The sequence below is a fragment of the Pipra filicauda genome, unplaced genomic scaffold (genome assembly GCF_003945595.2).
Source record: "Pipra filicauda isolate LSUMZ 115617 unplaced genomic scaffold, ASM394559v2 scaffold71_size5581439_pilon, whole genome shotgun sequence".
NCBI classification, from domain to species: Eukaryota; Metazoa; Chordata; class Aves; order Passeriformes; family Pipridae; genus Pipra; species Pipra filicauda.
In genome coordinates, this window is record NW_024104887.1 from 3,826,768 (window position 1) to 3,839,882 (window position 13,115).

Below are 13,115 nucleotides of genomic sequence, written 5' to 3' on the forward strand. Positions count from 1 at the left end.
CTGCCAGTTTTGAGTGTGGGACAAAGACAGATATACCCACACAAGATGCTGGAAGGGTGGGAATGGCAATAAAACTGAGTACTCTGGAATTTTACTTCTCCAGAGTTTCCTTTCTTCTCTTCCTGGCTTGGCTCATGCTGTATATCACAGCTTACTAATTTAGTCTTGCTGATGAATATCAAACTAGTGGGAAAGAGCACAGGGGCTTTTTGAATTTGAATTGTTTTTCAGCATAGCAGGAGAGTGGAATGGAGATAAGTCTATCTGAGGTCACAGCACATTCCTTGGAAAGAGGCATGGGACTAAGGAATCGAGACAGACTGGGTAAGATAAATAATTTTCTAAAACCAGTCACATGATTTCATTAATCAAGTTGTTTTGTGTTAACTTGCTGGAAGAATGTCACTTGCAAAGGCAGGAGGCTGTTGAATTTCCATTTTGGCAGATGTCTCCAGACCTAATTACATTTAAGAGCAAGAAGAGCTTTTTATCTAAATATTTTTCAATATATAAAACGCAACTTCGGGTCCAAATAAACAGTTTATATTGAAATAATACTCACCCCAGGTACCCAGCTCCTTACAATACAGGATTTCCAAGCTTCTCACGTTAAAATGGGGAAAACTTGGTGTTACCTGTGCTGTGGGGAAGAGGGAAAGCAGGTGAGTGGTGAGTTTGCAGTTCAGGTGCAAGGCTGGGAGTCAAGTGAGAGAGTGTCTGTTTTGGAATCGGCTTCCTGGGAACTGCTCTGTGAATCACACAGCTTTACAGAACCATTCTCTCCATCGTCAGGGGGGAAGTGCAGCTCTCTAGTTTCAGAGAGGTGCTTGAAGCTGAGCTGCTTTGTGCTGGTGGGATTTCAGGTGCTTTCGCTGGAGATCTGCCTGGAAATCTTCTACCAAACAGAGCATCGAGTGTTGCTGGGAGGGAGCTTGCAAATTACTCAGAGCATGTTGATAAACACTGATACAGCTGCAGAATGTCCTTAGAACCCTTAAGAACTCTTATTTTTCCTCTCACCTAAGCAAATTTTCCAAGGGCTTACCTTGCAGATGGTTTACTCAACGTAAACCAGGCTATAGCAGCATGAAAGGGTCTCTGTGTGCGCGATGGTTTGCTCTGTGCCACGTAACTGGGAAGTTTTATTGGTGCTTCCCTCAGCTCAGCAGTAATTCCAGGCGTTTCACCGAGCCGTGTGTGGCTGTGCCCGAGCTGCTGTGGCCCCGCTCCAGCTCTTCCCTGCTCCCTCTGCTCCCTGCCCCAGTGGGCTGCCCTGTTTACTTTCTGCTCCGTGGTAAATGGATGTCACTTCCTTCATTAAAATGCTGGTGCACAGCCAGATTCCCGTGCTCCGGAGCCGCAGTGCACCCAGTGAGGGCACAGCCACCCAGCCCAGCTGTGTGCCACGCTCCTGGAGCCGGCTCCTGGCTCCACGCCTTGGGACCTGCTGGGTCTGCCGAGATCCCTGACCCCCAGAGTCTGTTGGAGGCGTCTCTGAGGTGTTGAAGGGGGTCTGAGGATGGATTATTACTGGAGGGCACAGGCTGCACTTCCAGCCTGGCACTCTGTGCATCCAGCAGGGAAGGTGTAGCCGGCACATGGACATGGAGTGCCGGTGTCTGGCCGTCGGAAGCAGCTGGTGGAGGTGTGTGGGGGCTGTTCCAGGGCAGCCCGGCAGCACAGGCACTCCTGGATGCACAGAATCCTCAGCAAGGAGCCACAGGAACCCTGGACACCCCGTGGTGACTGTGCTCAGCGTGGACTGAGCTGGACACTCTGCCTGCACAGCTGGGCACGTTCTCACCCAGAAGGCTTTAGACTCACATCAAAGTTGCTGATCAGACTGGTGAGCAATCGTGCATTTGTCTTTGTAAGGATTATTGCTGTTGTATGCTTGGGTGGTTAGAGATGGGAAATGTCTGCAGACATTTGGAAGGCACAGAACAAAATGGAAAAATGTCTCCTCCTTCCAGCCCCGAATCTCTGTGTCTCTGCCCCCTGCATACCCCTGTTTCTAGCTGTGATGCAGTGCTGATGTTTAATTGCTCATTTTTTTCAAGGTGTGCATGCTGTCACCTTGGGCACAGGTGAACTACTGCCTTTACTCATATACACATTTTATTCCATCCCTACATAAAAATCTCATGTGCTCAATCCAGTTGTTATATCCAGCAAGTGACATGCACATACTTTGGGACAGACAGCCAGGGCTGGTCCCATCTCTTCCTTTTCTCATGCTCTGTAGTGCTTGAGACACCATGTTGTGCTCAGACTGGCAGCTCCTTCCCTTGTCCTTCCTGTGAATGGCTCATTTGCTGACTTTTCCAGCTGTCCCAACATATGGTTGCTCCCATTTATCATAATTCAGGTCTCTGTGCCTGGGACACAGGCTGATAAAAATAATGCTTCATGCATAAATGGCTTTTGAGCAGATTATTCTATAGCTCTGTTATCAAGTAAAAACTAATTTTTGACCAAACTAGGTTATTAGTGAAACTAATTTTAGCAAGGGATTTCTTATCAGTGCAGGTTTACTGGAAAAAAAAGTAGTAAATTGTAACAAGAGCAACTGTCCAATGCCACTAATGAGGTGGTTAACTCATGAAATACTTCAACCATTTCAGAACAGCGTTCATGAAAATGGGATCTGATTGATTTTGCATGGATTAATAATGAAAATAGTACTTTTAAAAGTGCATTATGGATACATATATATTTTAATAATAATTTTATAATATTTTAAAGCCACACTGCCTTTTTCTGGGAACAGTGTAATCCCAGTCTGGGTGTGTTGCCTTGAAAGTGGTGTCTTACCAATGAACGTGGCTTTGCTGTTGTGGGGCCACACAGTGGATGCCAGGCTGGACAGGTGTTGTTGTGGGACATCTATAGTTGATCACAGCAGGTTCTGAAGGCAGTAAGGAGGTAGCAAGGAGGATGGTCTGCTGATGAATGAGGTGGAAAGAGGAGCTTGATGGCTCAGGGAGTTGATGGAAAAGCAGCTCATTGTGGTGAGCAGAGTCTTCTCTAAATTAGGAGGTGTGAGGCAGCTCTTGGGGCTGATGAGCAAACACCACTGGAAGCTGCTATCTTGCATCTCCCTCCCTTTTTGGCACCCTGCTCCATGTGCAGGAGCCTCAAGGGTCATCAGCCCTGCTGTTCCAGCGGTTAAAGGCCTCTCAGGAGCAGAAGTACTTGTTCCTGTGGCTTCTCCTCATGTGGGAGTAAAATCAGCTGCTTCTGGGAGCTCAGTTCCTTTTGATCCCTTAAGTGTCTCATTGGTGCTACTGCATTCCAGCTGCTGAATTCCTGAGTGGTCAGGAAAAGAAGCCAGACCCGGTCCTCCAGAGCTTTATTATACAGAGCTGAAAGCTCACTGATTCCAAGATGTTCCTTTTGCTTGTTCTACTCCCTTGTTGTTTGTACCCTTAGGAAAATTAAGGGAATTTCTATATTCAAACATAAACCACAGTTTCCCTCTGCAGCCACAGCCTACCCTTTGATAAAATCCAAATAACATGTGTAATAACTGCTGTGTGTAGGCAGTGGTCTCTGATACTCCAGCTAGCAAGGTTATGGCAGTAACACTGCACATATAGTGAGAACCCGAGTTCAAACACTTTTTTTAATGAAGATGGAAAGCATAAGAATCCAGGCCTGCATTAGGAACCCTGTCTTCAGCTGTGTATGGGAGGAAAACTTTGCCTCCAGAATTAAATCATGCTTGCAAATTTATACAGAACTCATGGTGTTGTATAGAATGTGTTAATGAACAGGTGATGAAATGAATGTCATCCTTCTCTTTAAATTCAATGCAGAGAGTAATGGCATCCACAGCTTCATACTGGAAAAATAAATAAATAAAATTTAAAAAGCAGTCCAGCAGAGCACGAGGGAGTGCTGGCACTGCTTTGCTCACAGAACATGGCAAGCAACTCCCTGCCAATATTTATTAGATTTCTCCTGGCCTCTCTTAGAGCAGCTCAAGAAAGGAGATAAAACAGTCCCCCTTCCCAAGGTGATGATTGCCATGTGGGTGGATGTGTTTGCAAGTCCGGGATAGACTCTTTGATCTTGTGTCTCCACCCTTGATGAAACTCCTTCTCCCTTTGCTCTGGCAGATGCTCCAAGTGCAAGAGGCAGTTAGGATTTAGGGCAGGTAGGTTTTGGCTGCCAGAAGTCACTGTTGGGTGACTTCCAGTTTGCCAAACCCACGCTGGGGTCCGTGGGTGGAACAGTTGTTTCTGTGGCTCCCATTAGCCCATCTGAGCATCTTGTCCAGGAATAATGCTGGGATCAGTAGTGCCTGTCGTGTCAGCCCTGCCAGTAAGTCAACATCTTTTATTCAAGGTATTCCTTGAGGATTCCTGAAATCCATGATGTCATTAACATTTCCAAGCTGTCACGTTGATATTAGTCAGGTTACTGGAAGTATTTACCCAGCCCTTTCCACTGGGCATTTCTGTGTCACCTCAGTGTAGCTGTGGAGTCCTTGGGTGCAGAAGAGGTGTTGATCTGCAGAGCACAGTCAGGCTCTGCACAGGGCAGGGCTTTCCAGTTCTGGCCCTCACACTCTGCCACATCTGTAACAACTACCCAGGGAAATGAGCAGTTCCTGGATGGTGCTCACCAGGTACCTCTGAATGGGTAAGAAAATAAATCGGGGAGTAATTTGGCTGTGGAGTTACCAAGGAAACTGCCATCCTGAAATTTCATTGTGAAATTCTGCTTGCCAAGTGCTCTCCCAGTGGCAGGGCTTGTTTCCTCAGGTCTGAAGCTGATCTTGTACAGAACAAAGGAAAAATCCCTTTTGGAGCAGCTGCTGAGTCTTACCTGTATTTCTTGTTGTTGAACAGAGATGTGCCCTCCTTCAAGAAAGGAGATACCTTTGGAAAAATGTTCCAGATCAGAGGACAGTCCTGGTTATTAGTTGTTTGTGGACATTTCCCTTCCATGCTCCTGAAGTTGAGCAGGATTAAGGTTCTTCTATAGCAGTGTCTGAGCCTTTTTATCAGCCTTTTACTTTGCTGGCAGTCACAGAGCTACAACCCCAGCTGAATGCTGAGCTCTGTCTTGCTTTATCCCAGTTTGTTCGCTGCCTTGTGTTTTTCTTCCCAATGTTTGACATGTTGCAATGTTCCAGAGTGAATTAGTAGGCTGTCTTCTTTTAGGAAAACAGTTTTTGGGGGCAGGCAGTAGCATTTGTGTATTCTGTTATCGTGGGTGGCCTTCAGCTTGCAGGGGTCCTTGAAACAGGAAGGGAGCTTAGCTTTGGACACAGTTTTCCACTGCTGTGGAGGTTGTGAAGGTTTGTTTGGCTGTGCAGCTCTAATGTTGTTTAGATTTGCAATTCCCAGGAACAAATTAAACCTCCGAAGAGCATAATTTAAACTAGAATTTCCGTATTTTTGCAGTATAAAGGCTGTGTTAACTCCTCAGTGGCACTGAGAGCTTGAAAATTAATGTGCAGAGAGAAAAAGGGTAATTGTTGCTTTTATCTATGCCATCTAAAGTACGTGTTTGATTGCAGTGCAGAGCTGATACACATGAGTGATAGGTTATTCCCTCCATGTGTTTATTGGGATCTGGTTGCCAGCCTAAGTGCACTTTACACTATTTATTGAGATCTGGTTGCCAGTCTGAGTGCAGTTTGCAGTGCAGGATGTGCACATCAGTCACACCAGGAATGTATCCTGTCGTGAACGGGGAGATTTCCACTGAAACGTTGCAATGTGCTGATCCTGCAGGGAGGGCTCCGGGCTGAGCTCCCACTGTGGGATTTGAAAGGCTGTGTCTGGGACAGCAGGAACTCTGACCAGCCAAATTCAGCGAGATGTTTGAAAGGATTAAAGATGCCACTAAAGCTGCAGATACTGGAACAGCACCAGACTGCAAAAGCTTCCCAATTCGACTGCATCAGCCCAAAAGATTTAACACTGCTTAAAAAAAAAAAAAAAGAAAAAGAACAGAACAGTGTGTTGGTATATTATAGCAAATAACCTTTAGGATTCATACCAGCCCTGTTCCCTTGGGAATCTGGAGTTTCACAGTGGCAATACTGACAGAGGGGAAAGGAGTGCATTGGCTGTGTAGCTTAAAGATGTTTGATTTCCAGAAGTTTATAAAACTGAGCAGCTGTCAGTGATGGACCTGATTTTTAAGACTCAGAAGAAGCATAGTCCAGGAACTCCTGTGTGAGAGCAGAAATGCAGAGGAGGCAATTTGTATTCTGCCTACCCATAAGCGATGACACATGGTGTGTGCTCCAGAAACTGAATGCCCAGATGAATTCAGATTTCTTTGTAAACTCCCAAAAGCAAGTTTATAGCAGTGTATTTTTGAAATACTGCTGCATAGGTGGTCCTGGGAGACTTCAAAACTGAGCCTTTTGGCTGGACTGTTAGGATTTTAGGTAAGTGTACATGTGTGTTTATATATGTGTGTATGTGTGTATATATAATTTGACTTGAAAAAAAATAAACAACTGATTGTGTGTCTCAGATACAGTTGTTTTCCCAAGGAAGTTACTGGAAGCCAGTATTTGATTTTTCTTACATTACTGGTATTGACTCGCTGTGTGATGATTTAGCCTCGTGATGCTGTAAATTCAGCTAAGAACAGCACTATGTGAGATCAGTGGCTCCATTGCCCTTGCTTTTATTTTATCTTTTTAGATATTGTAGCTGTAAATCTGTAGAGGGATTTAGGATGAAGCTGAAGAATAACCATCCATGATTTTATTTTACTGCTCTATGCCACATAATTCCAGCTTCTATGTTCTTTTCCTGATGCACAAATCCCAGGTATTGCAGTTTATGTGAAACAGAGACAGCCTGTTACAGCAAATCAGAATCTCCTACAGCCAAGTGGAACGTAAAATTTATCTTATCTTCACATGAAATTCTAGTAATAACTGTCCTGGACTGTATTTGTGCCTTCCCACCGAAGGCACATCGTGCTGGACTGGGCGTGTGGGTTTTGCAGAGGAAGGATCATCATTAACTAAGACCCTGTTAGCAATGAACGATGGTGGGCAGTGTAACTGCAGTTCAGCCCGTGTCCCCTGTCACTCCTAACCTGTTTTTCCCCTCGCAGTTACTATGTGGGCGAGCTGCTGTAACTGGTTCTGTCTGGACGGCTCAGCCGAGGAGATGCAGCCGCAGCCGCCGCCAGCCCGAGCCCAGGCCTATTCCAACCCCGGCTACAGCTCCTTCCCCTCTCCCACGGCTCCCGAGCAGAGCTGCAAAGCCTGCGGGCTGCACTTCGACAGCTCGGCCAGCAAGGTGAGTGCTGGCAGTGTTCAGCTGCTTCCCTGAACCAACCGCTCGTTAGAGGCCTCTGCTTTGAGGACATTCCATGTGGGAAAACACTTCTGGGTCTTCAGTTATTCTTTCACAGTTAGGCATCCTTAATGCGACTGGAAATGCTTAACCTTCTGTAGGCTTGGCTTTGCCGGGCCTGAAAGAAGAAAGGCAAGATGCTGATAATCACTTAAAGGAGCATTAGCTTAAACGTGATTTATTGCTGTTTAAAAACACTAATGTCCTTTAAAAAAGAAATACCTACGTTCTAGCAAGAAGTTTAGTAATGTTTTTGCTTTCATCTGCTCCAGCTAAAAAGCCAGGGAAGTTTATTGTGGGTGTGTGTAGAATTGCTGAAGCAAAAGAAAAAAAAAAACCAACCCAAATCCAACCCCAAATTTATATTATCTTGTTTGTGAACTCCATTTGTGAGTATATAGATGCCCAAATAATTGCTGCCACGAGACTTTTAGTTCGACAGCAAATCCTGCCTGGATTTGCATTGTTTGGGCATGGTGGGTCCTGTAATGCTGCTTGAAAATGTTTTAGGGAGGAAAGTTGTTCTACATCCACATTCTGTGGATCCTGCAGCATGTTACTGAACTTAAGAATGTGAGAATGCACAACTAATACTGAATTTTGGCCAAAGCCCTCTTAGGTTAGATGGGAAAGTTCATAACCTGGTTTTCCTTGCACCTTTTTATTCATGCACGAGGATACATGTGGGAAATGGGAAGACTTGGCAGGGCTGTTGCTTTCCTCTCATGGAACAGGGATGTTGATGCATTTTTGCACTGAGAAGTGTTGTTGCTCCAGAAATCACTGGAAATTCAAACTTTGGTAATATACTGGGGGGGTTGGACATACATGGTGACACATTTGGGGTATTATAGGTATGCTTAGACTTTTCCTGGTGCTGGGGCAGCTGGAATGGTGCTGTCCCTGCACAGGACTCTGTAGTGTTGTGTTCAGCATTGCCCTCATCGATGTGATGTGTCCTCACAAATACTTGTGGGAAGAGTTATCCTGGATCCAGTGCCTGCTGTTCTGCATTGTAGCAGTGAAAGCTTGAATGTTGGCACTTGGTGTTCTCCTGCACACGGAGAAGAGCCAAGGGAACCAGAGCCCCATCCTGGTGTCTCTGGGAGATGGGCTGTCAGAGCAAACACCCAGGAGCAGCTTCCATCCTGGACATGGCCTGACCTTTTAGGAGCAGGCTTTAATTTATAACAACACTTTAATCATTCTGAAGAGCCTCCAGTAACTGCCCTTGTAGTCAGAGTTCAGCAAATATATCAAACCTGTAAAAGCTGCTTGAAGCTGAGCTGTGCCCCACACGTGCCTGTTTGAACACTTGGTGCTCAGATACAGGCTGGGGAGTGTTTCTGTCTGCAGATGAAGCCTAGTGCTGAACTGATAAGCCAGAGACACGCCTGGCTTTATTTTGACTTCTCCAATGTATCATTTGATAACCAAGGCAGGCTGTCACTACTGTTGATGGCCTGCAAGGAACACTTTGGGTAACACAGCCCTTGTGCTGGGCTTGCTTACGTGACACCTAAAGATGGGAGTGCTCCAGCAGGGCTTTTCTGGCTGGAAGGTCCTTGGCAATGCAGAGGTTCCCTTTGGAGCAGGTTTGGCAATCTGCAAGGCATGGGGAGGCTTCCCCCTGCCAGAAAAAATGGGGTTGTTTGGGGTTTTTGGGGTATTTTGTGGGGGTTTTATTGTTGGGGTTTTTTTTGGTTTTGTTTAGGTTTTTTTCATCTCAGTTCTGATTTCTGCCAGAACTGATTTCTGCCCCCCAGATGGGCAGTTGAGAGAGGGCAAGTTGTCAATGAGGTTACTTTCCACTTCTCTGCCTTTGTGAAGTGTTTGTTCCCATGCCCTAGACACACAAACAGATCCTGTCTCTGCCCTGAAAACTTCTGGAGAAACAGGATTGCTCCTGCAATCACAGGGTCAGAATAAATTACATATCAATGGCTTTTATGATGACCAAGCTAAGGAAAGCTTCTCCAAACTGGATGTTTTGTGGGAATTGCCCTTCCTGCCTTGCTTTGTGATTGATGAAAGTCACTTTTCCTTGGCAGGCCCCCAAACAGGCTTCTTGAGATGAGGTTTCAAGTTTGCATGACCAGAGATTCTCTCTGTGGTAGAAATTTTCATGTCTTAAAGTGCTTGGGCAGGAAATGGGGATTCTTTCCATTAACTGTCACTGTAAGTGTATTCCAGGGTCTAAATGAGAGGCCTGTTGGTGTTAATTGTAAGGGTGTGTGGGGAGCCAGGGGGCTGCCAGGGGATCAGAAGGAGCTTTTGTAAGCAAGTAGGGTATTTACACCCTGTAAAACATGAGAAACATCTGCTCTCTTTGAACTGTGTAGTTAGAGATGTTCTTTAATCACTAGAACCTATTATAAAACAATTTTTTTTTTGTCCTTGAGTTTGTATTTGTTGCTTCTCCAACTCCACGTGTGCTCTTTTCCTTGCACAAAGGAAGGAGCAGGATGTCAGGATTTCATAGGAGTGCTTGGCTTCTCTGAGACTCTGAATCACCTTCTTTAACCAGCACTGAAACCACTTCTTTCTTCCCTCAGGGCTTTTTAAAAGGCACGTAATGTGGCTGTTCTGCTGCTATTCCTATTGGAAAATGTAGAATTTGCCTTTCCAAAGTGTTGAACAGTCAAGTTTCTGCAGAAGTCAACACGGACTGTGAGTGCTTGGAACTTCTGAAAATCGAGCCCTGAGTGACAAGATCAGAACAGTATCAAATATAAACATTAAAGAACAGAATTTAATCTGTAAAGTTTTTAAATGTCTGGGGCCTAATATTTCCAAAACTTCCAACACTTTCTGTCTAGCACTAACTGGCACACAGTGGGTGTATTATTTTCAAAATAAGCTATTTTTGTTGTTTAAATAAACGCTGAGTTCTTTGATGTCTGTTAGACACTGTAAGCTTTGCTGTTCCCTTTCCCTCTTATGGGGAAAGAAAGATTCATTTAGTGATTGCAGCAAATTGGAGGGGGAAAAAAGGGGTTGGGGAGGGAGGTCATTTATAGCAAGTATTACATTTATGAAAGAGAGAAATGTTTTTAAGTAGTTCCCTCCAATGCTGGAGCTTTCTAAATGCAACAGAGCAATATGCACAAATAGCTGGAATCCACGTGCAAGACAGAGATTCCCTTAGAGAGATGTCCTGATTTCCTCTGGCTCAAAGTGAGTGAGCAGGTGTGGAAAACTCCTGCCATGTGAGGGAACTGACTGGGAATGTAACGCTCCATTCTGGGGAAATGGGATGTGAGTGGGGCTTCTCCAGGAACCGTGAGGAAGGCAGAGATCTGCTCAGGGATCGGTCCTTTTCCTCATTTAGGAACACGGGGAACAGACTTGGCACTTTTCCCTAAATCCCAAGGATTTGGTTGTGCTTTCACAGAGGCTGCTGCTCCCTTTGGCTCCCGGACGGGAGGTCACCGTGTCCCGCTGGCACAGGATGGGTTTGATTCCTTTCCCCTCTCTTTACCAGCACATCTGCTTGGACTGTAAGAAGAATTTTTGCACGTCCTGCTCCAACCAGCCTGAGGGGGGGCCCCTGCTCTGCCACCTCTGCCAGCGCTTCCGAGCCACGGCCTTCCAGCGGGAAGAGCTGATAAAGATGAAGGTGAAGGACCTGCGAGACTACTTGGCCCTCCACGAGATCTCCACAGAGTTTTGTCGTGAAAAGGAGGACCTGGTGTTTCTGATCCTTGGCCAGCAGCCTGTAATTAGCCAGGAGGATCAGATAAGAACAAACACATTTAACACCAGAGCCTCTGGACAGCAAGACTTTGTGAGTCACCCCCCAGCCAGCCTGTCTTCTTCTACCTCACTCGAGGAGTCTTCGGTGTCTACAGAGCCCATCTCAAGTTCAGTAGCTCAGGAGCACCAACAGGTACAGTCTCTGGCCAGAACCATCCTTTGCAAACTCGTTCATCTCTGGTTTTGGATTAACTCCTAAGATGTTGCCTGTGGTTTTGCTGTGTAAAGCTGTGACTTGCTGTCACTAATTTTGATGTGCCGTTCATTAGTGGATTTTAATTTGGTGGGCAGTGCTGAGTATGTCAAGCATTCACTCTCAGAGCAACAGCACTGGTTTGGGATGGGTTTTCTCTGGTCCACACTTGCATTGCCACAAAGATGCTCCTGTGGCTGGTCCTTTGGGGCTGAGAACTCCTGACAACCGTATGCAGGTGTAATGAAATGGTTGATATTGTTCTTTAATTCCTGTGCCACACAGCAGGCACAGTCTAAAGCACTTTGGGAGCTGGAGCTGATGAGAAAGATGATAGGAAGCGGGTGAGGTTTTTGGTGTCTCCTGCACTCAGATCAATAGAAAACAAACCAAACAAACCCTGAGTCTGTCACCAAGTCTTTGGTTTATGATGAACCTGCAGTTCTGACAAACCTCGTCAGGGGCATTTGAGCTTAATTATTTTTTATTGACCTTGCTTTGTTTGTCTTTCTGCTTTCTGCTGTGGGAAGTTTACTCAGTGTTTGACATCTGCTCCTTGTCCTATTACAAAGTTAATAGGTGTATTTAGTTCCCTGAAAATGTGTGTACCTTCTGCTTCCTCAGCAGATAAGTCTAGTTCAAAGGAGGAGTTTTCCTGGGAGAACGTTTTTTTACAAATCATTAAAAGGCATTTTAATTCCCTGGTTTTCTGGATATTGCCATTCCAGTTTTTACCAGCTCTGTTTTCCCTGACTGCCCCGTGATACATTTCAGCTTCTTGTCTCTACTTGCATGACATCCTGCTGCAGCTCGGGCTCTTTGATGGTTACTGTTCCTCTTGTGCTCTGTAAATATTAACAAGTCCCCACCTGGATAAGTAGGATGGTAACATTACAGTCTCTTTGTCAGTAGGAAACCAGAGGGGAAGGGTGGCTGCTGAGGCTGAGTCAGATACAATTACACTGCTCATTTTATGGAGAGCCCAGAGCAGCTGCTCAGCTCTTCTCCTCCAGCTCTGTTGCTGCTGGTCCTTCACTCAGAGTCTCCTGTTTGCCCACTCCAGAACCCACTTGAGGAGGGGTTTGTCTGGTTACTGTGAAGATCTGGAGACTCTGAGCTGTGTTAGAGGGTTGTACAGAGCCTTGCACTGAGAGCTCTGACACTCAGGGAAGGATTGCATATATACACATATATATATATATATACACATGTATAAATTTGGTCTCCTCCTGATCCAGCCTCACAAGAGCATCATGTGGGATTTTTTACTGCACAGGTTCTGTACTGAGGCTTTAAAGGTTCAGAAGCTGCACTTCAGTTTCAGAAAGTTTTGTTTGTGTGAGTGCTGCACTGGGAATACTCTGTGAGCGTGCCTGGCTTGTACCTTGTGCTGCACTTGTCCTTCCAGTGGCCAGGGACTGCAGGGACACTGCGCTGGAGCTGATTTCCCTCCGGACACCCACAGACACACCGTTGGTGAAACCTTTATCTCCTCTTGTAGGCAAATGGTCACGTGCCTCCGAGCCCAGTCGGTGTGACAGCAGTTGAGGATGCAGCAGAGGAAGCACCAGCGGAGGAGGAGACACAGGTTTGTGTGTCCTGGAACTGGATGACAAGGAATACCGGGTTTCCTAGGCTGTATTTGCTACCACAGAGATGAGTGGCTGAACAGTAACTGAGACTGACCACTGGCAGACCCAACCAACCCCCTCCTGTGGCAGCACCTTGTCCTGCACGTAGAGAAGGAACTGGTGTCACTTGGACACCGATAATAGAAATTATTTCTGTCTTAAGTCTTGTGTTTCTGACGGAGGAATTCAGAGTAA

General features: G+C 45.8%; 1 protein-coding gene across 3 annotated transcripts in view; it reads left to right on the forward strand.

The window, feature by feature from the left end:
- Positions 1–13,115, forward strand: part of RFFL (ring finger and FYVE like domain containing E3 ubiquitin protein ligase) — a 29,024-nt gene that overhangs the window by 11,353 nt on the left and 4,556 nt on the right. For 2 of the 3 annotated variants that reach the window (XM_027726008.2, XM_039389345.1), the window contains 4 exons: positions 232–324; positions 7,096–7,283; positions 10,825–11,229; positions 12,791–12,877. In XM_027726008.2, coding sequence (XP_027581809.1) covers positions 249–324; positions 7,096–7,283; positions 10,825–11,229; positions 12,791–12,877 — 756 coding nt within the window. In that variant the 5' untranslated portion in view covers positions 232–248. The remainder of the gene's footprint in view (positions 1–231; positions 325–7,095; positions 7,284–10,824; positions 11,230–12,790; positions 12,878–13,115) is intronic. The other variant, XM_027726009.2, reaches the window with a different exon arrangement.